Source organism: Amphiprion ocellaris, chromosome 13 (genome assembly GCF_022539595.1).
Source record: "Amphiprion ocellaris isolate individual 3 ecotype Okinawa chromosome 13, ASM2253959v1, whole genome shotgun sequence".
NCBI lineage: Eukaryota > Metazoa > Chordata > Actinopteri > Pomacentridae > Amphiprion > Amphiprion ocellaris.
This window is the reverse complement of record NC_072778.1, coordinates 14895465-14923273: the sequence shown is the minus strand read 5'-3', so window position 1 is coordinate 14923273 and position 27809 is coordinate 14895465. Positions and strand designations below refer to the sequence as shown.

The 27809-nt window shown below is 40.9% G+C and overlaps 1 protein-coding gene across 7 annotated transcripts; it reads left to right on the top strand.

The window, feature by feature from the left end:
• Window positions 1-783: 783 nt before the first annotated feature.
• On the top strand, window positions 784-27712 carry mcf2a (MCF.2 cell line derived transforming sequence a). 7 transcript variants are annotated; one of them, XM_023286982.3, is made up of 30 exons: window positions 784-1318; window positions 5959-6027; window positions 6111-6225; window positions 6619-6709; window positions 8199-8318; window positions 8757-8873; window positions 9315-9464; window positions 9562-9677; window positions 9912-10026; window positions 10222-10341; window positions 10663-10854; window positions 10937-11128; window positions 11899-12070; window positions 13448-13524; window positions 13702-13787; window positions 13939-14005; window positions 14164-14279; window positions 16090-16159; window positions 16267-16359; window positions 16619-16711; window positions 17295-17420; window positions 17532-17753; window positions 20189-20281; window positions 21199-21277; window positions 21538-21601; window positions 22846-22946; window positions 23361-23473; window positions 24988-25100; window positions 25359-25462; window positions 25563-27712. In XM_023286982.3, exons 1-30 carry the CDS (start codon window positions 1204-1206, stop codon window positions 25601-25603), a joined length of 3342 nt encoding a protein of 1113 aa, XP_023142750.2. In that variant the 5' UTR covers window positions 784-1203; the 3' UTR covers window positions 25604-27712. The 7 variants fall into 7 exon arrangements, 5 of the variants coding, with proteins under 5 accessions (XP_023142750.2, XP_035811633.1, XP_054872776.1 ...); XM_035955740.2 differs by lacking the exons at window positions 25359-25462; window positions 25563-27712 and adding an exon at window positions 23121-23229; XR_008603773.1 differs by lacking the exons at window positions 24988-25100; window positions 25359-25462; window positions 25563-27712 and adding an exon at window positions 21877-22061 and having other exon boundaries at window positions 23361-23399.
• Window positions 27713-27809: the final 97 nt, after the last annotated feature.

Here is a 27809-nt window from a genome sequence, read left to right as displayed (position 1 = left end):
GTTTTGTTTACACCGGCAATGTGTCAGCAGGTTCTGTCTGTAAAGATCTGTGAAAGTGTTGTGTGTGTGTGTTTGTGCATTTGACCACACTAAGCAGATGCTGTGCGGTAATGAGATGGCTGAGAGGCTAAGCTGGATCAGCTGAGTGGCTGCGTATCAGGACGGCTGCTCTCACACTGCTTCATGTGTGGCCTCACATCAAGAAAACATCAAGCACTGTGAGTGAGGGCAGATTTGCTTACATGTACAGTATATATACACATATTCCCCACTCTACAGTGTTAAATCCATTCAGAGGAGTGGTGGGCTGAGTAGTGGGGAGTTGAGTTGAGAGACGCTCTGTGCAGCAGCATGTACACAATGACACCCTTTCATATTTGTCCTTCGGTTTGAATGTGATGGTTGTGTATTAAAGGCTGTGCTTCACATGGGCCAAACTTGTTGGCTGAGGGTGTGGTAATTTTTTTTTTAAACAATAGATCTATTCTCCACTGTTTGTGTGCATCTATATTACAGTGAAGAAGGAAAGGGTAGATGAACATGTCAGCCAGACAGCCTAACAGTCCAGCCCACTGTTGTACAGTCAGTGTCGCTATGAAGGCATAAAAGAGCTAAAAGGAGCACGAAGGAGTGTGAAGTGAGAGGAAAAGTTGGGAGGGAGTTGGCAGTGTGTCAGGAGCAGACTCTTGAGCTCTGTACGGCGCAGAGCTGACGCACTGAAGCTCAGAGAGAGAGAGGGAGGGAGAGAGGGAGGGAGGGAGGGAGGGGAGAGAGACAGCAGTGGCCAGATGGAGCTCTGTTTGTTTTGAAGTAGCTGACTGCTGCTGAGAGCAGGACAGGCTGTCGGCACTGGTGTGCATGAGGGGGAAAAACACCATCACACCCAGTCTGGGAGACAACAGGACAGCAAACTACTGTTTTCTGTCTGAGTGGACAGGCCTTCTGTTGTAGCTGTGCTGCTCAGTGTGGAGGCACTCTATGCAGCTCAAGGTCAGGAAGAGCCAGCAGCAGCAGCAGCCTCTGGGGACTATCCCATCCGGATCCTGGGACCCGCAGAGGCAGGCGGGCTTAACTTTCTAGTAATGAACTCCGACTATGGAGGGCTATAGGACTCTGAAGAGGATGTGAGGCCTGGACTACTGGCAAGACCTCCCACGACAGCGTCAGATCTCCCAGCCTGATCCTGTGTCAGAGACGAAGGGAATGGGCCCAGCCTCACTGCAGGAGGAGAGAGAAACGGGGAAAGAGCCCAAGGAGGAGATGGAGAGCTACCGCTGCCTTCTGCAGGCTGGTTCCCAGCTAGAGAGCACTCTGCAGCGTGAGTACACATGATGCTGACCGTCCTCATGTATCTTATGGCAGCCACTACCAAGCTTTTGAAAATAATCCTCTATCTGCTCTGAAACTATTCCCCATTTCTAGAGATCACATTGCTCTTGTCAGCACAGTGCAGCAAACTGAAATGTACTGTTGGCCCATTTGGTTTGATTTACAATGTTCATTTGCAACTTTAGAGAACCATTACAATAAGTAACTGGAGAACTGCACCCTGTACTGTGTCTTGGGTCAGTCAGTATTATTGATGTGGCAGCTTCAGTCCAGCACTGGGCTATTGCAGGGGTTATGTCAGCTATTTTAAGCCATCACAGATGGATAGATATTTACTCATCATAATGATTTGTAACCTCATTATGCGAGGACTGTGGATTTTAGATCACAGTCAAGCAAAAGGCTGTCAACTGAAGTACAAAATGCAGCTTGTAGAGTTTGATGTATGTTATTCTGTCATGTGTAGAATTACAAGGCTTTTAAACTGTCACTTTAGTGTAAAAAATGAAAAAAAATGGTTTTTTGATTAAAATACTACATTTTTTTAAACATCAGTTTTTAAAAAAAAAAAAAACATCAAAAACAATGTTTTTCTCACATGAATTATCATCTTGAAGTAGTATTTTGCAAATTACTTTTAAAAAGTGGAGAAAGTAGGAAGGCTGATGGACAGAAATAGCTCTTGATGTGAGTGATGTGAGTTGAGCAGCTTCCTATAGAGGATAATGTGATTACTTTGGGATCTTGGCAGCCTTGAGTTATTGCTTAACTGATGAGCTGCTCCTTTTTTTATGTCTCCTGTGGGTTCATTGTGCCTGGTCTGGAGTGTGGAGGTAACTGGGACAGCAGGGGAAAAGCCATGCTGAGTCTCTTTCTGTACCAGGTGGAGGTTTTGTTTTCCTGTGTGAAATATAAATCTTCCACTTCGGGTTTATCCTAATCTGCTTACAAGGGATGCAGTGATAAGCGTACATTTACTACACTGCGGTACGAAGCTGGTTTATCATTTACGCTATGAGTAACAATATTTACTTTTACGCAGCTCACCTATTGCCCTCTCCCTTCTACGCCTGCGGAAAATCATTGTCAGTATCACACTGAGTCACTACTGTTTCTCATTTACTTTTGATAAGTGAGCTTGCCTTGTGTTATTTAAAAAATCTGGAGGATTTCAAAATAAGCCCACAATTTCCACAAAACTTGTGACACCAAATCTTATGACTGTGTTGCTGGACAACACCCAGAACAAGACTGTACTCCCCAGAGAATACAGTCTCTTTAAATGACACTTTAAAGCCTTTTGGTACTGGAGCATTAGCTGACATTTCTGACGTTGACATTTTAACGAAACTAAAAATTCAAATGCTTCCACAAATGACGCCAACTCTTTTCAACGCTTGAACTTCAGCTGACACTTCGCACCCTTTCAACTGACACCTGAACTGCTTTAAGTGCCTCGACTCAGCCTTCAACTCCCACACAACTTGATACATAGGATTAGGATTTTGTGACATTTTGCCATGTTTTCACCTGTGATTTTACAGCACAAATGAGCACACCGAGACAGGAGAGATTTCGTTACTGCAACGTCTCTGCAATTCTGTGGTAGACACCAAAGACTGTGATATTATATGACAGGAAGACGTGTGAATCATAATAAATCACAAAATACTCCAAAGACCAACAGTCCACAGCACAGGAAATGCAATATATTCTCGAATACAATAAAATAATTCCAAATATCACTCAAAGAACTGGCTTAAATGAATACAGTTGCAGTGTAATCCTCACAAAATATCCGAAGGTATTTGGCACAGGTCACAAACCTTTGGAAAAGTGAATATTAAAGGCCTCCCTAACTAAAGCCTTGCAGGACTATTGTGCAGGGTTCACCATTCATGCCTTTCTAATCTAAAACCAATCTAGTTGGTGTGTGTCCCAGTGGGCAGAACACACAATTTTCTCCTACCCTTTTCTATCAGAATGCAGCCACCCACCAGTCTAATCCCCTGAGCATTTAAAGCTTCATTTCGCAAAATATCTCATGACCTAAAAGCAGTACGAGGCTCGGCCCCTGTGTGCTATGAACATGTTTGTATGTGTAAGAGGGGATTTCTAGCTCTGTGAGGGATTACACGTGCCTGCTTTTTTTGGTGTGTTAAATATCAGTCTGTGCAGCATGAGTGTGTATGTGCACTCCTCATCTGAACTGGCCTATTTTTACTATCATTCAGTATAATTCATTGATATTTACTGTACTATGTGAGTGAATGGTGCTGTACAATCAACTGGGCAGTATGGAAAATCTAAGTCTTTTCCACATGATTCTTTTCTACACCGCTGAAAAGATCAATCATTGATATTCAAACAGAAGTCATGTTCAAAACAGCCTCAACATGCTGGATTTAATCATTTGTTCACCTATTAATAATTACATCTTTTTGTCCCTATTAAAGGCTGGTTCTCCTACACACCCTTCAATTTTTTAGAGATTTGTTTTCACTTTGAGATTTTCCTCCACTGATGATTGTCAAAAAAACAAATAAAAATCCCTGTGATTCAGTGTCGTAAAAGAACACAGCATGAAAAAATACAGTGTTGGTGACTGCTTTTCATAGGAGTCATATGGAATTAAATCAGCGTAGATATTTATCACTGTTTGGACAACAGAGATAATCTCCCAGCCTTCAGCTTTGTATGCACATGGAAAGGATTGCTCTGGCAGTAAATCTCTGTTTCCATCCACACTATCAAACATGAAGAGCAAACAGAAGTTGTTTGACTTTCATCTGTGCACACTCTCCTTCATGTCACCTGGAAAGGTCATGACGCAAAGAAATATGGAATTTCCTACAAGTTATGGCATCGAAAAAGCACACCGGGATTGTTTATTCATATATGTTTTGTATGAACTTCAGCTGCTGAAATATTTCTATGATATATGTGCTAATATGTGCGTATGAATCAGTTCTGCTTTATATTTTCAAGTCTTCCTTGAGTGGTACACAGTCAGGCACGAGACCTTATTTACACTGCCAGATTTTACTTGGCAGCGTCCTTAAATGCATTCAATCATAGGAGGGGCTGGTAGTCGTGCAGGGCCAAGGGGGAGTAGAGTGTTTCCAAAACCTGGCAACTTTATTAAGCACACTGCAGTTTGCAGCTCAGGCCACTCTTCCTGTGATCAAACCCAGTAGAGGTCCGCAGTGTGGTGGTTGTTTGTGTGTGTTTGTACCTCTGTATTCTGGCCTTATTTTGTTGATATAAAACTTCACTGCGGTTAAAATGACTTGCTTATTCTGTTTGTGAGGGCTTACATGTAAGACTTTAAACATTTACATTACATACAAATCACACACTGTCCAAGCTCTGACACTATTACCCGTCCATATATTGAAGTTATTTCAACTGGAGATGACATTATATGTACCTATTTAAAACCTGTTCCAACATCCTGAATGTCTTGTGGAACTGGGTATGCATGATTATATAACTATTCAAGTCTGACGGTAACTTTATCTTGCCTGCATGTGTGTAGAGTCCAGCCATTGGCCCAACTTGGCTCAGCCCCTCTCTGTTACAGACACACATCAAATATTCAGCAGGTACCAGCAGAGCTCATTACAGCCTCACGGACACTATTACTGCAGTCGACTCATGGAAAATAACACCTCTTTTGCGCTTCCTCTTCTCTTTCTTTTGCCTCCTCTCATCTTTTTTTCTGACTGCGTTTTTCTATCTCTCTGCTCTGGTTAATTTTTTATGTCTTTATCCATTATGGATGAGGAAATGATGAACTGTGAGCCGATTCACTGCCTCAGTGACCTGATGTATGAACTGCTGGACAGGAGACATTCAGGATGCTTTGTCCCAAAAATAGGTTTTAAAACAGGCTGGTCCTTAACTGAAAGGTCATAGCCCATTAGTCCTCGCTATTTATAAGATCATCCACTTCATGCGTCCATTATTATGTAAATGCAATGTGAGCATATGTTACAACATGATGCCCAGCAGTGTGTCTGCCTTCTACATCTGGCTGAATAATTCCTGGTGCATCAGTGGGCAGATATAAGCCTCTCGTTTCAGATGTGCATTTATTGGCTACTCAGACAAGCACACTAGTGGCACCAAGCATGAGACGTGAACCATCTTAACACCACTCTAGCATCGATTCAGATGCTGTACAGCAAAGAAGCTAATGTGTTTTAATGATGGAATTGTCTTACATGCACCGTCGGATACAGGCTTTGCATTTGTCACAGCAATGCAGCATTTACAGCTATGTCCAGGCTCGTTGAGTTTTCAGTCAACTTTTGTCCTTTTTTTGGAATAAAAGGTGAGATTTTGTTGCTGCTGAGGTAGAAAAGTCTCCAAAATGTTGTTTAGATCATCAGTCAAAATATATGCAAAGTGGGAACTTAAAAAAAATGTTGAATGAGTAAATAAAAAAGAGATGGTTTAATTTCACTAATTAATGTCATTAGGTAGTTCACATTTGATTAAAAATACCAAATATAGACAACACAAGATGTCCAAACCTGAATATCATTCAGCACCCCTTGTTCTTTTAACATTAACATCTTTTTGTTTAAAAAATATATTTGTTAGCATGTTTCTGTCTTTTTCCAGAGGTGACTGTCCCTGTGAGCCTGAAGGAGGTGGGAGGCTATATAGAAAAACAAGTGGCATACCTGTCAGGTGAGCCCTTTTTAAAATAATTCTCTTAGAGTTATGTATTTTATGTCTTTTCTTAAGTAATCACCTCTGTGTTTATTTCCTAGGAGGGCGTGGGGAAGACTCCAGTGTCATCATCACCCTCCCAGAATGCTCGGCTTTCAGTGACATTCCAGAGGAAGCTTTAGCCAAAGTCTTTACATACCTCACGCTCATCCCTCGGTGTGTCCTCCCTCATTTATTCTCACGTTGGTCTCTCCCTTTCTGCAGTGCACCAAAAGCTCGGTACTTGTATTCTGAGCACAGCTGGTCTGGCATTCTCTGCCTCTCAGCTCAGGATCAAATGTCCTCCTGATGTCCCCTACATCCAAACCTCAGTCTCCCAGGAGATTAGAGAGGTTCAGATTGGGTCGACCGAAGGGCTTTTTCCCTCTTATGAAACTACAGTAAATGTTGCATGAAAAAAACAACAACACTTATTTATGTCAGTATAAAACATCCCAAGATGTGATTAAATCTATTCATAGCCTCTTATTGTTGTGTCTTGAAGCCCTGAACCACCAAATCCACAAAAATCGCACACACTTTGACAAATGCCTATTTTTGCTTTTGCAGAACGAGGCAACCCGGAGTTAAATTCATCATCATTTTAGACCGAAGACTGGACACATGGGCCTCTATCAAAACTGCTCTTGCCAGGATAGCAGTAAGTTTCTTTTTTTAAAAAATATAAAATCCATTTTTACCTAACAAATATTGTGACTAAGCAGTTTAGACACCATGCAGAGGACAAATAGCTTTTCACCAGGTTGTGAGCTGCAGTTTGCCTAAAGGCTGCTGTTTTATTTATGAGCTGCTGTCCATGGTGCTGAAAACCTGCCAGCACCCGAAAAATTTAAATTTATTTTTTTTTAATCAAAGCTCTTTAAAGTTCCCCAGTTTAAAGGGGTGGCCTAAACATTGTGTCTGTCCTGAATGTCCCATTGCATATTGCTGCAAATGTATGAGTAAGCAAAAAGTGTGTGATGACGCGGGGTGGTGAGGAGAGGAGAGGGTGAGGAGAGGAGAGGGGGAGGAGGAGACATTGCAGTGAGCGCTGCCACCCTCCGTCTGAGAGGCAGCAGCAGTGCTGCGGCTGTGGTCAGGCAGCCGGAGGGAGCTGCACACATCAGCTTGGCACTGAATTCTGTCACAGCCGGGCGGGAACTTGCATTTATCCGAGATGGCTTCCAACACCATGGCTGATTGCTTTTACCGGCGAGGAATGCCGAAGATTCGGAGGAGCCCGGTAACGAGCTGCTGGCTTGTTTTAATACTGAAGAGTCTGTGGGGAAGTTTTTTTTTTTTTTTTTTTTTTTTTTTTTTGGGCGGGCTGGCTGAATGCGGCAGCGGCTGTGGCTGCTGGAGAGTGCAGCACTGCGGTGCACAGCAGAGCGCACTTATGCTTAGTCATGCAGTTGGCTGTGATGTATGTGTGAGACCTGAAGGAAACCCTCTGTAGTCTCACTGATGACTCCTGGATGCATGTTTATCTTGAAATTGAAGGGTTGCGTCAGGACAAATGAATGTCAGAAGTTGTGTCACCTGGAAAGGATAAAAATACAGGCTCTGTATGCATTAATATATACATATATCATACATCCTGCTGCAGAACTGGCTCTAGCATTGCTTGTACCTGCATGAAGAAAATGTCCAAGTACTTGTTGAAGACTATGACAACATTTACTTGGGGACAGCTCAGCATACCACAGTGGTCATTTACTGTTTTCATCACACCTTCCATTAGGCTTCCCTTGAGATATATACTGCTGTAATACAACCTGTGACTTAATAAAGACGATAAGCAGAAATTCCCACAATGTCAAGCAGTGACCTCAAACAACCTGAAGATGAAATGCAGCATATGATGGGTATAAATCGTGTAGCGACTGAACCTTGAGTCTGTTAAGGCTGACAGTAATCGACTGAGTGACAGACCTGATGTCTCTACTGGCAGACATGGAGGATGAGAGTGTGTTAATGCTTTTTTTCTGCATGCTTGCAGGAGATTAAGTCTGTTTACACCATGTGAAAATGCAGATGCTGGAAAAGCTCACATGTTTATTTGCACTAAAGTGAGGTGAAATGCAAAGTTATTGTTTTATGCAGCATCATCATCATCAGTATAACAGTGAACCTCTCCTCCCCTCATCAAGGCTTCCTTTCCTGGGAACCTCCACCTGGTTTTGGTGCTCCGACCCACCAGCTTCTTCCACCGTACTGTTACTGACATTGGTTTCCGCTTCAGCCAGGAGGACTTCATGCTCAAGATGCCAGTAAGGCAGCTCCTCCTCAGTTACCAAACATGTCTCACATCACAACAAGGTACACCTGGTTTTTCTCACAGCGTTGAACACCATTAGTCAAATGTTCTGTGGCCGAGGACACATGTTGATCTTAGTTTTAACTTTTAAAACAAACATCATAATACAGCAGGTTTTTCAAGGATGTATCTAATATTTCTGCTGAGCTTTGCACTTTAATTTGAGAAGTATCACTGGTACAACACTGATGTTGCGCCATTTCAGTGCTTCTAATAACCCTTTGTTCTGGTGTCTACACATGATAGATTTGTCTGTAGTCCAGTGAGGCCCAGAGGCTGCCTGAACTATCTGTCCTATTATGAGAAACTCTGCTGTTCTTTAAAATCAGGTAATCATATACACAGTACAAAGTGTTCTTTGTGAGGTCTCAGATTTTGTCTGCACATTCAGGTGGTGATGCTGAGCTCTGTCACAGACCTGCTGCGCTACATTGACGAAAACCAGCTGACATCAGAGTTTGGAGGCACGTTGGATTACTGTCACAGTGACTGGATTGTTTTGCGAACGGTAAGATTCAGAAACAAGCTGAGTTCAGGTGATAAACCATATCTTCTTTCATCATCTCCCGGTTTTTCTTTTCTCTTTTCTATCACTGAAGCATATTTTTCAACCAGTTCATGAAGCTGCTGATAGAAATCCAACATAAATGAACACTGAATTTAAAATACAAAGGGAAAAGCACCTATTATTTCTAACTATTTTTTGATTTTTAAACTTACCCGGTGGGATGTTAACATGCACTTCAGTGACTTGCCGTGTCTCACTCATTTTCCCTGGATACTGTTGTGTCTTGGTGTCTTTTTGTTGTTCAAAATCCCCCAAGGATTCTGTATCTCAAGAACACTGGGACACAGATTGTTCTCTTTTTACTGCATAAATATGTGGCAGTTTCACATGTTATCTATGCACCTGTAGTTGAGTTTTTGTATGCTCTTTCTTTCCCTACAGGCTATTGAAAGTTTTGCTGTAACAGTCAAAGACATTGCACAGATGCTTCAGGGTTTTGGAACCGAGCTGGCAGAGACGGACCTGCCAGATGAAGTAAAAGCCATTGAGTATCTCCTCGATTCTCACACCGACAAGTACAGAAAACTCAAGGTAACGTTTACAAAGTTTTCTTGTAAAAATCATTCTGCAATATTAACGTAGGAAAATAATCTTCTGTTTGTGATGCAAGCTGTCTTCTGTTTCATAGGATGCAATCAGGTCGGTGTCAAAAGAGGGCCGTCATCTCCTCTCCAGCCTGGAGGCAACTGGGAAGGAGGATGACTCCCAGTGGGATGTGAAGCTGGACTGGGAGACAGTCCAGAGGTGAGGCATCTTTAATTAGCCCTTTCTTTCCTGTAATTCATTCTGTTTTTAGATTATTTGCAAAAAAAAGTGCAATTAACAGTCAAATTGTAATCTATAACAGAATCGGCTGCCCTATTTGGTTCAAGAAATTAGAAAATTTATATTGCTAAAATCAAAATGTAAGACCTGAATGTGTTTTTTTGTGCTTTACAATAGAAACAAATAAGATCTGCATTACTCTGTTTTTTTTAGGCTTCTTGCCCAGCTCAGAGACATGGAGTCGGCCTTTGATGGCTTCTTTGAGAAACATCATCTGAAGCTCCATCAGTACCTGCAGCTGCTCAGATATGAGCAGAGCTTTCAGGAGGTGAGGATTCCACCTACTTGTCATGTGTATATTTCATATGCATTTCCCACAGAGGATAACAGCTTTCCATTTAAGACATGTGAATGCAGTCGTCGAGGCTCAAGTTTTAATGTGGCTGTAATGCCTCTGAGAAGTACCTATCTTGTTTTGGTTTCTCTTTTTAAACTGTGTATATGTGGTGTCTCTTCTGTTTAGACTGAGTTATGTCTGGAGCATCTCATGGCTCAGGAGAGGGAACTGTCCATATCTGTGAACACTCTGGCTCAAACAGAACAGGCTCTCAAAAAGCTGGACAACATAGAATCTAATGCACAGGTCAGTGTCTCTCCAATGAGACTGTCAAAATCTGTGGCCCCGCTGCAGCAAAAAAATACTTTAAAAATGGGTCATTCTTCAAATGTTGATGTTTTTAAATGTTACTTTTTATTTAATGGCATATTTTCATGCTTGTTTGCTGCAGTGGGTGTGTTTTACTTATTTTCACTTCAAAAATCAACAATATATGTTTGTCTATACGTCCCTGAATGTTTGTATACATCTAGAGTGGGTGTCAAAAGACTTGAAGGTCTGAGTGATCACTGTGTATCCACTAAAACTGACCCCATCCTCCTTGTGTTTCCTTGTTGGCTCCATCAGGAGGTGATGGCTCGAGCCCAGATCATCATCCTCCACGGACACCAGCTATCAGCCGGTCACCACTATGCCATGGCTCTCATTATGCAGCGCTGCAACGAGCTTCGCCACCACTGTGACACACTTACTGCTGCTCTCAAAAACAAACACTCTCTTCTCCTGCAAACACACCAGCTGCTGCTTTGTCTTGGGCAGGTATTGAAAGATGTGCTTTCATTTACAAACACATAAGGACGCATATGCATCTTTATGATACACATGTGCTCTGTACATTCAGGCCCAAACATGGTGTGACGATGGAGCGTATCTCTTGGCCAATCAGCTGGTAGATAAGTTCCAGTCGAAGGAGGGGGCCCAGGCTGCTTTGAGGGACATTGAGAAGTTCCTGGAGGGGGCGCCGTCTATGCTGAGCTCAGGAGTTGACGTTCTGGCCATCGAGTACGAGGCTGTTATCACACCTCAGCTTCAGGTCAGCACCCAAAGCCTTAAATGTGAAAACAATGCCTAACAGCCACCATTATTTCATGTTTGAACTTAACCCTCCTGTTGTCCTCATTTACGGGCATCAAAAAATATTGTTTCCTTGTCTGAAATTTTTTTTAAAAATTCTGCAAAAAAATTCCCCAAATTTCTGAAAATTTGCAAAACCTTCAGGAAGAAAATTCCAACAATTCCTTAAAAGTTTCCCTTAAAAGTTTTATTCAAAAAAAAATAATTCCCCCAAATTTGGCAAGAAATTTCTTGTAAATATTTTCAAAAAATGAGTAAAAATCTTCCAAAAAAAATACTAAAAATATCTAAAGTGATTACATATATATCAGTAAAACTTCTAATAATTTCTTTAGGAACATTCACAAAAAAAATCAACCAAAATCCAGCGAATTTCGCTGGATTTTGGTTGATTTTTTTTTTGTGAATGTTCTTAAGAAACATTTTTAACATTTCTCTTTTCAACCAAAAAATGTTCAAAGATTTCCCAAAAATGTTGAAAATGTGGACATCAGAAGTTTCACTGTGAAAATATATATTTTTTCCCACATTTTCAAACTTTAAAATGGGTCAATTTTGACCCGCAGCACAACACGAGGGTTAAGGCAACTGGATTGAGTTAAAGTGTGTGAAGGATACAGTGTGGCTTTGTTATCGTTCAACCATGTCTATTCCACAGTATCAGTAATAATTTTGGATTTTACCTAAAAATTTCACTGTCCTCTCTCTCTTTCTTTGTGTCTGTGATAGGACCAGATTGGGAAAACGTTTGAGAAGCATGCAGCAGTACAGCAGATGATCCAGAACCGACAGGCTTGTCTGAGGAAGCTGGCTGATAAACATGTACGACCGGTCCAACTGGTGGCCCCCAGGCCTGAAAACCCACCGCGCTCCAAGTCGCCGCTCTTCTCCCCTAAGCATGGTACAGCACACACACACACACACACACACACACACACACACACACACACACACACACACACACGCACACACACACACACACACACACACACACAATCTCATCTCAAAGAAATAATCAATGTGGAAATAGAGAGTTTATCACTTTTTTTATGCTCACTCCACAAACAGCAATTTTTTTTTTTATTGTTTACAGTAGATAAAACAGAGTTTGTCTTCAAATGGGTGCATAGATTTACAGCACGAACAGCAATGCTTTTCTCATTTCAACTAAAAATCACGCCCCTGCCTCTGTTTTCCAGCACCAGCATGGGGTCTTATCCCAAGCCCTATGGCATCAGTCCCCCTCCCTCTTTCCTTTAGGCACCAGAGTTAAATTAACACATCACAGGGTCCCCCATTGTATAGCACCAAGGTTCCTTCTGAATGGCCTTTGGGGTTAGCACACTGCTGTTACAAATGAGCCCGAACGAGGTCAGAAGATATAAGCAGTCCACTGGGAAATACCTGACTGCTCTATTAGCCACATAGAACCATATGTGGTTCATATACATTAAAGAACTTCTCATCTCCCGCTGTGTCTCAAGGGAGGCTGCACAAAGCCAAGCATGTACAGTAGTGTCCAATTAATACAGTACGTGTCATCTGTGTGTGTTTTATCTGAATGTGTTCTCTTCCATCTAATGTACAACTGTAAAAGGATAAATAGTTTTTTCCCATGTCCATTCGTGTCTTTAAGGTTTTGTTCTCCATAATAGGAAGTCATACTAATGAGTGTAATAACAAGAGAGTGGGAGTGATTATGAGCAGCCTTTGAGGCTCCTTTGATACTTGGGACAGCAGCCATTTCAGAAAGAAGATAAAGGGAGAAGTGGTTAGCTTTGATCGATTTGATCTGGTACAAGCTTACTCGCACACATTTGCTCCCAACACGTATGTACACGCATACCACTGACGAATGTAACATGGCACATGCTAAGATACAACCACTCTGTCGGCCTTGGACTAGCATGTAAGGATTCAGCTGCAAGGATCAAAAAGGACACTGACAGTTCTGCCAAACGCTGCTTTAGATCTGTACTTACTGATTCCAGGCCACACCTTAAGAAGAGTCAACCTATTTTCACTGATTGCCTGAAATATCCATCACTACTGGTTTCTTTTAAATTACTGAGCGTTCAAGAAAAGGTCGTATGTAGGGCAAGGAAATCCCTTTGAGGCTGTAATGTTCACACTGTGCACATGCTCATAAAGAAATATTGTGTTTGATTTAGTGGGAGTGCTCACTTCTTCAGCATACCTCCTCAGAACATATGGAAAAAGCCTGTGTTTGAATCACACTTACACCGATGATCTGTTGCTGCCGATCTGGTTTTCACAGGTGATGGTTTGAAGTTCACATTCGACATTTCTTTGCCTGGGAAAAAAACATCCCGAAAGAGCCCCAACCCTAGAAAAGTGAGTAAAAAAATTTAAAAAATTAACTTATTTTTGTTTTATTTCTTAATTTCCCTTCATTTAGGCTGCTTTTCTTGTCAAACTCTTCCTCTGAGGTCCAATAAATTGTTCAGTATTTTAACATTTTCTCTGAATTCATATGGAAGAGTCAGTGCTGTCCGTCTGTGGTGTGTTCAGATAGAGGTGATCCACGACTACCAGGAGAGCCGGAGCTGTGTGTCGTACAGTCTGGATGGAGACGACAGCCCAGATCTGTTGAAGCGGTGAGGCACCCGTCTATCCATCAGCCTGTCTGTCCTCAGTGCTGCTCTTGATGCTGTTTACTTTGTGATTCTCTTTGTTCAGCGCTAATGATGCCCTCCGGGTCTAACACTCTTTCTGCTTCTGTCTGTGTGTCTATGTTTTGCATCACAGTCACGTGATGAGGGAACTCATAGAGACTGAAAGAATCTATGTTGAAGAGCTGCTGTCAGTGCTACTGGTATGAAAACACACTATCACAGAAGAAATTTTACAAAGGTCATGGTTAAATCATACGTTTGTTGTCAAGTTTTTTGGTAAATCACTCCTGGTAATCCACATTTTAGTCCATTTGCATGAATCATACGCTTCCTTTATTGTGTTGCTATAATATTGCAGGGCTACAGGGCTGAAATGGACAACCCAGCCTTGTCAGGGCTTTTGCCACCAATACTTCGCAGTAAGAGAGACATTCTCTTTGGAAACATGCCTGAGATCTACAATTTTCATAGCAGGCAAGTGATTAGTGACTCAAATCACATATAGATCTGTTTAAACACAGAGAAATGAATGGTAATGGTCATCTATTGTGACCTGTCAATGTATAGCTTGTTAGCTTTAAAGGTCTCAGATGGTGAAAATCCCCTTTTACTGTGTTTTGTGGTTGCTATAAACTTGGCGGTGAAAAATAAAAGCTGTTAAGACATGAAGACATTTACTTCTGCCATTCTAAAGCCCATTCTAAAGTAGATAGACTCCCAGCTTTACAAGCCACTGAGAATTTCACTGAACTGCAACATACCAGCTAAGGTACCAGTAGTCGTCTAGCTCAGACTTTATATAATCCTGCCCCCTCTTGGCTTCCAGTCGAACTATTCAAAATGAGCAGCTGCCCCACACTCCACCAGGTTTTTTTATTTTCTAGAACACAAGAGTCTTCTTGCGTTCCCAGAAGAAGTTAAAGAAAGTCCCAGTTGCACACATTTAATCACATCTGTATCAGCTGATATGCTGTCAATTGTTGTACTCCGAGCTGCCAATGACAGACACAGAGAGTCTTCTTCCTGAAGGAGGCGTGGGCAGCAGCAGCTTAGCTTTATTTTAAGCTACAGACACTGAAACAGCCCGTTTAAAACAGGGCTAAAACCAGATTCACACAGTCATCTTAAAATGAATTATCTTTACTGTAGTTTGAGCTGAAAAGTCAAAAGACACTGGGGATATGTGAGACATTCATTAATTTATCTAAAATTGGCAAAATATGAGACCTTTAATGTAGTACACTGTCAAACTGCTGTGTGGCGTCTAGGATTAAGGTGACAGGGAAAATTGTGTTTGAGAGCTTTAGGAGTTTTTCTTTTTAACTTTATTTTCAGTATTATTTTATTTATAAAGCGCTCTCATAGGCAAAGTAAACTGCTTAGAATTATGTAAAAGACAAGAGAGGTCAGCAGGTGTCGTATGTGATTTTCTTTTAAATCATAGAGGTCCGTACAGACCAAAGCACCAAATAAAACGAAACAAACAAATGAATTTCAGCATAGTCCAGAAATCATTTCAGTTTCCAATGACCCCAATCCTTACTAGTTTTTTCCAGTATTTTAATTTTTTGTGAAAAGTCAGATGTTCAGATTGTTTGTGACTCTTTACTCTTTAGATTATTTGCTTTTTTTTAAACTTGCTGCTCAGACTATTTATAATACATTTAAGTCATTATTTTCAGTCCTAGTTGACACATTCCCAAATAATGAACGGAAATAAAAATCTTTTCTGTTAAACATCCAACCACTGAAAAGAAACTTGAGATTCCCAAAAATATAATCACTCATTTCTGTGAGTTGTTGAACCTTTACTGGATATTACACAGCATGAAATTATGTCCCCACTTATTCAGAGCTTAAACCTACCATCCACTTCAGCTGCTAGCTGTAAGAAAATGGGTACCTTGTTAATGTGTACTGCAATTAATGGTGACTTGCTTTTTAAGTAGTTTGATAAGGATTTTTTTTTTTTTAATCTATTATTTATATCTATTTATTATTTCTATTTTTGGCTGCTATTTGATTGATCTACAGCCACTTTCTGCCAACTGAATTCCTCAGTTTAAAATTCTGTTCACAGCTTTAGAAATACACTCCAAACATGTAGTAGTTTTTATGGCAAATATACATAGATAAAATTTTTTAGACCTAAGTAAGTTATTCTAGTTAGAAAAAAGTCTGGTCTATTGCATTAAAGCTAATGTGTGTGAGGTGTTTGTTTGAGTCACTTTTTTTTGGCTTTTGAGAACTAATTCTTGGCTTTGGACTATTTTTGGGTATCCAGAGTTTTCCTTCAGGACCTGGAAGGATGCCTGGAGGCTCCTGAGAGCGTGGGAGCCTGCTTTCTGGAGCGGGTGAGATGATTAATGTTTATATTGTGTAATTTATTTCTATTTGGATAATTTCTGCATCATTTATGTCCATATTTTTAGAACAGATTTTTGCTTCCCTGTCTCCCCAGAAAGAAAGTTTCCAAATGTATGAATGCTACTGTCAGAATAAGCCACGTTCTGATGCACTGTGGAGACAATTCTCAGACTGTGGGTTCTTTCAGGTCCGTTTTGCTATGATTTCAATTTCTTGTCAACAGTTTTGTATGATTCTTTCACTGCTTCTTGTCATGCATGAAAGCTTTAAATATTTGAATGCTTGTTCTACACAAGCATATGATTTCTATTTTGATATTGAATAATATTACTAAGTAAACATTAGCCTTCCAAATTACATTTAAATTACATTTAAAATAGATAAGCTGTGATATGTCATTGACAAACATTTAATTCCTTGTGGTTTCATTTTTCTTTGTCCTGAAGGAGTGTCAAAGAAAGCTGGAGCACAAACTGGGCCTTGATTCCTACCTGTTGAAACCAGTCCAACGCCTCACCAAATATCAGCTGCTGCTCAAGGTTAGAAAGTCAATTGTCTACTTTTTATTTGTGAGACAGGACATATTTTGCTGTTTTCCATGAGACTGGCTTTAAATATGTCCTGTGTTGTGGAGATCAGCAGCACAAAATGTACTTGTTTGACATAGACATACTTTTCATCTGTATTTTTAAAATTCAAATTAGAAAAATTCTGCAGACACAATGATTGCCCCAAATTTGCCAGTTTGCCGACATACATTAAGTCCAAATATATAATCTTTTGACATCAGCAGCATTATTACTTCATTTCTGTTCAGATTCTCCATCATCCTTAGAGCTCCAGTAAAAAGCAGCTGGACTTCTCTTTTAGGTTCTTGAAGGCCTTCCATCTCTCATCCAAGAGGTATAGGAAGTTCTAACTGAGCTAGAACTTAATAAACCTTGTAGACAAGATGTAAAACATCTTCAAGAATCTAAAAGAGAAGGCCAGTTGCTTTTTACTGAAGCTCCTGTGACTACAAGTCTTTGCCTCTCAGTTTTAGCCTCTGCGTTTGTGTGTGCGTTCGCATGCATTTGTGTGTGCCTGTATATGCCTGTATGTGATGTGTACATGTATTCTCAGGAGCTGATAAAGTACAGTACAGATGTTGAAGGCACCTCTGAGCTGCAGGGGGCGCTAACAGCCATGCTGGACCTGCTCAAATCAGTCAATGACTCCATGCATCAGATCGCCATCACAGGATATGAGGTGAATTACCTGAACTTTCTGAAATCCTAAACTCCTGATTAATTCAGCATAAATATTGCATTCATAGAATATAAAGTGTTACACGTACGTTCCTGCTTTCATCATATGCAGGGTGACATTTGCGAGCTGGGCCGAGTGTTGATGCAGGGCTCCTTCAGTGTGTGGATCAGCCATAAGAAAGGCCCCACACGCATGAAGGAGTTGGCTCGCTTCAAGCCAATGCAGAGACACCTGTTCTTGTATGAGAGAGCTCTGCTCCTGTGCAAGCGAAGGGAGGAGCATGGAGACGGCTGTGATAAGTCCTCCTCTTACAGCTTCAAGCACTGTCTCAAGGTTGGTCTGTGTCTTTGTTTGGGTGCATATTGAAGGAATAGGAATGCTTTTTGGAACATTGGCCCACTAGTTCAAACTATGTTATCAATATGTTAAAATATCTTCACGGTGAATACTATAATTAAACATATGTTCTTCTCAGAACACTTATTCCAGTGCTGCTATGAAAGCTTATATTTCTGTATGTTACAGTATGCTGAAGTGACTAATGGTGTCTCAAGTGTGAGAAAGTGACAGCTTGTGGCAGCTCCAAAGCAAATTATGAGTAGCTTTTAAAGAGACCGTGATTGTAAATTTTAATAGTATGAGTAAGAGGCTGGTGAAACCAACATACAATATCATGAAGATTATCAACAGGCTGCTTATGTGGGGAAATGCGTCTCTTTTGAATAAACTAAACAAGTTGTTTTGGTGACATAAGAACATGTGGAAACTATTGCTCTGACTAAAATCACTCTTTGTTTGCTACCAAGCAATTTTTTTTTGCTTTTTTTTTTTATTATTCAGAATATTAAGTGTTAAACATATTGTCTGTGCTTTGTGGTGTACGTAGCACACAGTATAAAGTACTCTGGCTAAATGTTGCATTTCTTTGACTTAACTCAATATACTCTTTATCAAGTGAACTATCTGGTATGTATTATGTGGGGTTCAGTAAATTAACATACAAGTATAGTGATTTAAGAGAGTTAAAAGAACATAATACTATAGGCACATACTGAAAGTAATTTTCTGCCTGACACATTTCCTAAAACCTTAAGGCTTACAAATATAACACATGATCGCATAATCAGATTTTTGCTTTTAGCAATATAAACGTAAATGATCCACTGAGCTGATATTGGTGTCTACATTGTTATCTTTGATGATATGTAGGTTACAGTGGTTACAGAATCTGGCCTGTACTACAAAGCAATTGCAACATACCCAGGAGCATCATTTCATCATCTGTCTGCACTAAGCCTAACAACCACAGTCATACTAAATGGTCACATAACCTGGTTACTAACTCGATAAATCAGTCTAGAATTTCTGAATCTAGCTAGGAGCACATTAAAAAGGCATTGTAAGCAACAGACGACCAGCCATAAACATGGAGCTGCAAATTTCTCACAAGAAGAATAAACTATATTTCTAAACCAACATGAAGAGTTTAAAATTACAATCCAGGCAGAAAGCAGCGCTGTTGCTGCAGTTAATGCTGACTGTGTGAATGCCTACGTTAATAGGCCTATCAGTATCACTGCCTCATCATTAAAGCACGAGTACATGTAACTATAATTACAGTTGTGTGGTTCTATTAATGTGCCGCTTGATCTTAATGCGTGAGACTATTTTGGCCTTATTATTTCAGCTGCAACCCTACCACTATTAAACTGTCTTGGGAGCAAGTGAAGGACAAATCTTACTTTAAAGTCTTATGCAGTCAATAAGTTCAAGGCTTTAGTGCTTTAATCAATTAGTCTGTATTTTAGAATTGTATTGCTATAAATATACACACAGCCTAAAGTACAATACAGTGGCACTGAAATTTCTTACAGAGAAAACTAAACCAAAAGCAAGGAAGATTGGAGTTCCCTCCACTGAGGATCTCTTGCATCTGTGCTTGTCAGGGAAAGAAAAGAGTTTAGAAAAGCACTTACCTCCCAAAGCTGTAAGTCCCGTAAATCATCACAGTTGTAAAATGCAGCATACAAACTGTCAAAATGACACTTTGTTTCTCTGTATATTTTTAAAAACCGCTTAAAAAGCAACACTTGATTTGCCAGATTGCAAGAGGCGAAAAAAGAATGCTCTCTCTAGTGAATGAGTGCTGCTTTTTACAGTTTTCAGTGTCAACAAGGTTAGCAAAAATATGACATTTTGTTTGACAGTGCATTAAAGGGGGTGTTATATATATCAAGTGCATAGAGGGGGAATTTTATGGCACTTTTTTTTCCTGTACTCACTATACATTCACCAAGCTCCAGAGGATCCTCTGTGAATAGTAATGCAGTGTTTTTATATGTTTTGGTCTGTTATCTCCAACATAACCTTCTCTGCAGCAGGTTGGGTGTGCAGGATAAGTTACCATGGAGATGTGAGAAGTGAACCACGACTTGAATTTGTAGCTATCTCACTTGAACCTTGAAACCTGCTTTATAGTCCAGGCCTGGCTTGCATTTCTGCAACACTTTTTTGTCACATGTGTTGGAGGGTGTCACAGCTGGTGTCACACCAACAACTGCAGCTCTTGATTTATTATTGAGGATGTGGGGAGGAAGCAGTCGCACAGCGGAGGTGTGTGTGAGTGCAAGTGCAAATGTTTGTGTTATGACAGGACAGATATGTTACATGATGTAACTCTGATGTACAATGTGCTGTTTGTGCTGCTCCACCTAACACCGTGTGTGTGTGTGTGTGAGTCGCTGTAAACAGTGTGTGTCTCTTGGCAGATGACTGCTGTGGGGATCACAGAGAACGTCAAGGGAGATGTGAAGAAGTTTGAAATCTGGTACAGTGGCAGGGAGGAGGTGTATGTGGTTCAGGTGAGGACTCTAAAAAAGTTTAATGCTTGCATTTTTAGAGCTAAACAACAGTAAGCAGCTTGTAGTTTAGCTCTCACTCTGACTGTAAAGCTTAATCAGAAATGGTTTTGATAATCACCTATTATGATAATGATTATTATGCAAAACTGGAGCTTTTTATTCTTAATTCTAAACACATTTGCTGGTTTTGACATGTGAATATGCACTGTGGGAAATTGTGGTGAATATTTTTAACAATTGTCTGACCATTGATAGACAAATGATTATTCATATAAACTCAAAGGAGAGGCCTTAGAGACTAAATGGTAAGATTGCAGCTAGAGACATGTATATCCACCGATCAGCCACAACATTATGACCACTGACAGGTGAAGTCAATAGCATTGATCATATTGGTACTATGTGGTGTTCTGCTGGAAAACCTTGAATTCTGGCATCCGTGTTGACGAGACTTCGACACTCAAATAAACCTTGTCCAAGAACAAGCACACTCCTTCATGCAAATGGAAATCCTGAATGTCACTGGTCTACCCCCACAGGAAAATGCACCCCACCACATTGCAAAAACATCAAACAATCAGGAACATTATGAGAACATGACAACCGCCCAAGATGTTGATTTGACCTCCAAACTTCCTAGACCTCATTCTGATCAAACATCAACAGGATGCAGTGGAATGAGTTTGATTCCCAGAGGCCCCACTGCACAACCCAGAGCACCCAAAGGATCCTGTGCTAACGTCCTGGTGCCAGACCCCACAGGACACCCTGAGAGGTCCTCTTGTTCATGGTTCAGAGCATTTTTGATGACATAAGGAGGACCAACACAATGTTAGGCAGGTGACCATAATGTTATGCCTGATCGGTGTATACTGAATCTGTCTTGTTTAACCTGTAATGTTTCTGTTGCCTCTCAGGCTCCTACAGTGGAGGTGAAGATGGCCTGGCTCAATGAGCTCCGAAGAATTCTAACCAACCAGCAAAAACTGCTTAGAGGTCAGTGAGCATCTTAAGTTGTATGAGCTAGTATTCTGAGCATAAAGGTCAGAGCTTTAAACCGATTCTCACAGCCTCCAGGCAGCAGAGAAGTGGTTAAAGGCTCCACAGCAAATAAGTGAGCTTTTGTGCTTCTAGTTTCTTCACCAGTAGCTGCTCCCAGTATTAAGGAATGACCATACAACCGGATCCTGTAGAGAAACTGAAACATCTTTATATGGTCTTACAGTACCTTGCTCTTCTTCTCCTTCTCCTCTCAGATGAAGCATATCATCATGGCCAAATGGTCGAACACATGCAGCTTTCTCCACCGCTCCCTGAGAGGTCAGTGCCACTGGTTGATTACAGACACAGTTACAGTGTGTTAAGCGCATGACTGTAGGCTGTAGATACACAAACATACAAACACATACAAGTATGAAACACACAGTCACAGTGCTACTACATGTGCAAAAAGCTTGAGTGAATGTGACAGTCATTCCACGTTGCCCTGGTACAAGGCTTTTGTGTGTGGCGGTGTGTGACGACGGGCCCAGGCCCCCACTCTGTTCACTGCTGTCTAGATGCCTATCCCCACTCCTCCCATCCCCTACCTGCAGGGGCATGCGGCCGTCCAGAGGGGTTCCCAGGGGCTGTCTGCCGGGGCTGGACTTTGTCTCGCTGTCGGCCGACGTGTTTCTCTGCCTGCGGTCCCGGAGCCCCCGTCCCCGAAGCCCCCGGCAACGGCCCCGGCCGCGCCCCCGCCACTGCCCCCAGCGCCACTGACCTGCCGTAACGCTCAGTGGTAAACTCAGCCTGGCCCAGCCTGGCTCGCCTCACCCTGGCATGACCCGCCTGGCCCATCTTGGGGACCAAACCCCCCCCTCCCGCCCAGGCTGCTGTGTTTGCATACTGACCGTCAGCTGCACCCCCTTTTTACAGCCTCCATTCTGGTTCATAACTGATCCCCACGCTGCCTTGCTGCGTTGAGAGGCCGCTGTCTCTGCAGCTCCTCCATGGCTTCCTAACATGGTACCAAAAAAACAACTGCTCTTCTTTCTGCATCTCAGATTTGCTATTTTGCATGTAATGCAAAGGGCAAACAAAACAAGAGCTTGAGTTTCATTCCATGAATTTTCTTAATTTTTTCATGACAGCTGCTTTTTAAGACGGGGCTCGTTTTTTGAGATCTGATCAAGCATCTGTAAAATTTACTTCCTTGAGGCATTCTGAATCCACAAATGAAGTAACCAAATCTGTAATTTGGATCTTAATAAATCGAGACCAGATCTTCCTTTGTGTTGACACGTTTTGTGTGAACACTGTGTCAGTAACTTCTACTTCCCACCTTTCACAGAGAGGCTTGCACATGGCTGCTGTGTGTTCTGTGCTGTCTAAATGGCCGTGTGTGAGAAACAACAGGACAGAATTGTTCTTGAAACTGATCTGGGGCCAGCTTTTACTATTTCCATGTCTTCAGATTCAGGAAGCTGACCCCAGATTGTATGGCTGAGGATAACATCTGTCCTGAATGTGTCGGAGTCCGTACAGCATTTGTTGATGCTTGTCGTTTTGTGTTGTTTTAACAGCAAACAGCAGAGAGCGTCAGTGAGCTCAGAGGACACTGAGTCAGGGAGGAGCAGTCCAGACCCCCAGCCACGCTCTCCTAAACACCAGCACAACCGTAGGAGTGAGTTCATCTCATCCCTAATAGTTCATGCTATAATCAAGTAGATACTTAGTAACTAAATCACAGGAAATTTTAAGCAAATTGATTCCAATCACACTTGCTTTGTACATTGTTGCACTGGTATTGCCGATTTTCTTCATACACTAATGTAGTTATTTGACTTTTCCCCCTCAGCAGTTCAGGTGTACTTTGACCTGAAGAACCAGGTACATCGAGGAATTTGTGGGAAAAAGGTCCAGCTACTGAGATTAGCTTTTGATTCTACGTTCTTGTTAATTTCCCAGTAAGTGACAAAGGGGCCATTATAATGTCGATGTGGTTACTAAGTATCTACACGGTGCCTTTTAAGACTTAATGTTCTGAAGAATGTGTTCATTAGTATCTTTTATAGCTAAAGTGGTGTCTGTGTCTCAGGTTGGCCCGGAGCTCATCACTCAGTAGACATCTGCGAGGGTCTGGAGGAGTGGCCTGGAGGTCGGGACGGTTTCCACCCATCTGACACAGAGGACGAGGTTCTGGTGCAGCTGGTGAGACCAAATGCAGTCCCATCCAATACAATACAGTACATGATGAATTGTAGTATTCTTGCAGCTTCATTTCCTGGTATAAATAACTAAACTACTTGGTATTATGCTTGTTGCAGACAACACTGTCTATTTCTTAACAATCTGAACCCCAAAACTTGCCAGCAGGTTTGAAATTTGTGTCATCTTTATTAAATAACTGCCAAAATTTCACCATTTATCATTGCCAGAAACTGTAAAAACAGAATACATTTTAGGATTTTCAACTCTCTGACAGTCTTGGAAATAATTATGTGTCATGTTCAGTTACTTCCACAAAAATAAACAAATGTAAGCTTAAAATTATATTTCATTGAAGATAGTTTCATTTAAAAATTATTTTTTGTAAAAAAAATAAATAAATAAAAGCTAATAATTCTGTGTTCCAGGTTACAACTGAGAAGCCATGTTTGACTCAGCTGTGAGCAGCTTTGTGTCCAAAATTCAGAGATTATTTGTCTGAACTAGGCTGAACTTCAGGCTGTGATTACACATAGTGGAAAGAAGAGAGGTCTGGAAACAAAATTAAAGAGCAAGTAATAAGTTATCTATGGCATGTAGAGCCCCATTTCCCTATCAGTACTTGTAACATCTAGGGACACTTGCAAAAATGTCAAATAATCAAATAATGAAATTCAACTTTCTGTTTTTTCTCTTTTTAATTATTTATGATGTTAAAACTTAGTTATACAGCACAGAAGATATTTTGATTTCTCTCTACTTCTAACAATGGTTGTGCTTTTTCCATAAAGGTGTAGGAAAAATGAGTCCAGAGTGAGTAAAAAGGTGACAGGAGCAAAAAACCTTCAGAAAGTGCTTTGACCACATGAATAATACCAATCATCTAGCAATAGACTAAATAATGCAGAACATTTGATTCAGGTCACATTTTTTTAAAATAAAAACTAGTAAAGTACTCTTGTATCTTTACATTTAGATTGCTGTTATTACTTTTACTTTTGCCTCAGCTGGAGAGTTTTAGCTTTAAGGGTTCAAAATGCTGCACAGGTCTTCTATCGAATATTGAGTAAAGTTTAAGAAATGTATTGTTTTTTCCTCATTTACTGCCTATTTGTCAATATATACTGTAAAGCCCCTGATTACTGTGTATTTCTGAGATGATGTGACCAGACAGTACCCCTGCATCTGCACACATTTGCATAACAGTATCTTTACATCAGAACTTTGGAATAGTCTTACAACAAAATTGTCCAATCAAACTTGCAGTTCTAACTTTATATTTTTCTAAATTTTGTGGGTTGTTTTTAATCATCTAAATTCAGTTTTAAATCTATTTTGTAGCCGTTGTGCCTGTTAATATTGATCCTGTTTAATATTTTGTGCGTAACTGTAACCTCTTGTGACACACTGTGCCATTAGAGCACAAAAGAGCTCTTCAAAGAAGTCTATCATATAAATGAGTCTCTAGTTACTTCCAGCACTTCCACTTGTGCTTGAAAGTTTTCCTTCTGTGTCAGTCTCCAGGCAGATACAGGGCTTTAGCTGACTGTCTCCAAAATGGACCAGACAGCATCACAATCAAATATGGAGACGTAATCCAACTACAATGTGAAGACAACAGGGGGCGCTGGTGAGTTTTCAGCCACAAATGAAGTTCAGTAAAGCCCCCTGTCAGGGTGGCTTAATGATCAGGCAAACTATTCACATGAGAAGGGTTAGAATGTATGATAAAGTACCTATAAGGTGCGTCTATAGACTAAAATCCTGCTTAGCAAAATGCTAAGAAAAACTCCAGCTAAACCTGTTAGTAATATTTATATAGTTTCTCCCCCTATTTTCTTTTCCTCATGTCAACACTCTCCTCTGCGCTCTTTATCCTTGGGGAAAGGCTGGTGAAAAATCTGAGTCGGCGACAGGAGGGTTTCATTGCAGCTGCCAGCCTGAAGCTGATTATAGGAGACAGCAGCCGAGAACACTCCTCCAGACTAGGGGGTAAAGAAAAGACATGGACTTCTGTGACAGTGTAATGTTGAGTCATACGTCTTTCTAAACTTTGATTTTCTTGCTCTAAAGTCTGTGTATTTTCTTGTAGACCCGGGCAACCTGAAGGCAAGAAAGCTCAGCTCCCCTTAGAGAAGAAAGCACACAATGTGAATCTAATATTTACCTGTGGATGATGAACAGACAGAACAAACAGACTGAGTCATAGCTGTCTCATAAGTGATGCACTATCAGCCACCCTCTCTTCACCTCCCAGTGCTGTCTGCTTTCTTCAGCACAGTTCAGTCATTGGGGAGAAAAATGTGGGACTCAACAAACCTGATTTTTCTTTGTGGCTTTGACTGATGATCTCCTGAAGTTTTCTGATAGTGAAAGTGTGCAGAAGCACCAGCACAAATGCACAGGAGATGTTATAGCCCCCTTCTGGACAATCAACAGCCTGGTACAGCTGGATCCTGTTTGGTCTTCCTCTTTTCTGATCGGTGATCAATATCTTGTCCCTCTGGCGCTCCACCTGCAACGCATGCAGTCATGATGTGAGTTTGCAGCAGTGGATCACTTCACAACCTGTCTTCATTCCAGCTCATACTTGAGGTGACAGTGTCTCTGAGTGCTTGAGTGTTTGTCTGTCTGGTGCCGGACGGATGCTAATCCAGGATTTGCCTGAAACATTTCTTACAAACAGAGACTGCTGTACATAAACGGTATCATTTTTAACATTTACTGTACCTCAGTGGTTCATCTTTGTGTAGTTGGTTGACATTTTTCCATTGAAATACTACATTGTGTTTTTCTTACATCTCGTTCTTTCGGCACCACCTCTTCTGTACAGTCTGGGAGTTGAAATGCCAAAATGTGCCATGCCATAATGCCTTTTTATTCCTGCTCTTTTAGAGTCTCTTCTATGTACTGTTTGCAAAATCAAAAACCCTGTTCTTGTTTTAAACTGACCTCATAAATATTCAACAGGCACTTTACAAGGGTGGAAGGACAACAGAGGGTGAAATCCACCTATTGTCTACTGAATGTGTTCTTTGCTTGCTGCTTTACCTCACTTACCTTGTCCTTCCCCTGATTCTAGCTGTTATTTCCTTTGTTTATTCTTGAATGTATGATGCATTAGGGAGGCAGGGGGAGACATACCCCCTGCATGCAGGCAGCGGTTGACATGTCAGTGATGGTAATCTAAGACAGAGACGGACATGATGAAGATTGATGGCAATGTATTCCTCCGTGTGTGCCGTAGACAAATGGGAGGCGTGTGCCACAGAGCGCAAAATACTGTCGTTTTTCTTCAGCATCTTTTGGGAGCCGACTGTCAGTCACTCACAGGAAAGTGAGGAAGAGAATCGGAGGGAAAGATGATGCTGTGTGCACGCCTTCATCACCGAGGCAGATTGTTTCCTCCTCAGCATTACAGCTCAGTTAATCTTGAGCTCCCCATTAAAAGGGATCATACAGCCAACATGAAATATACCCTCTGTGTCGAACACTTGATTAAAAATTGATTGCAGACTTATATGAATTTACCACATCAAATTGAGGCCCCGGTCTGAAGGCTGCCTTTGATACGCTGCGTTTGATATGGAAATGAGTCGAGAAAGCAGCAGGGACCGCTGCACACTACGTACTTCCTGTGTTGTTAATTTATTTATTTTGCTGTCATGTTGTTCCTTCAGATTGTGAGGTATCTGTGTAGTCCCAAATGAAATTATGTCTCCATATATTTACAGGAGCTATGCTTGACTCTGCTACAACACCCCCCTTTGTTTTTCCTTTCGGCTCATACGACACAATCAGATGGTTTCTTGTCATTTCAATCCAAAATGCTGCAGAATTTGCACAGATTTTCCAGGTTGGAAAACAAAAAAACTGCTTGAAATATTATGTATCCCAATGAGCCAAGTAGCCTAAGCTTCTTGCTGAACTTTTCTTTTAATGAAAATGCATGGCAACTGCACACTGGGCGGGTTTGTATTATTAGACAGTCACTGCTCTACACTTTTTTTTGTTTTTGTACAACTTTGGTTCTGTAAAAACAATCCAATGAAGGTAAAGTATTTATTGCAATAATTGTTTTTTTTTTTTTTTTTAAATAATGGAAATAACTGTTGTTTTAACATGGTGTTATGTTTGGCTGAAAACTAAGGCTAATCTTTTTCACACACCCTTATTTAATCTATTATTTCTGTGTTCTTGTTTCACTGGAAGCTGGCTTATATAATAAACTTATGCAGACTATTCTTCTTCTTTTTGAGAGCTTTTGGTCTCATGGTCATATATAATTTGACGCCTGGGTTTGCGAAGATCTTTTTTGATTTTCTGACATTAAACACCA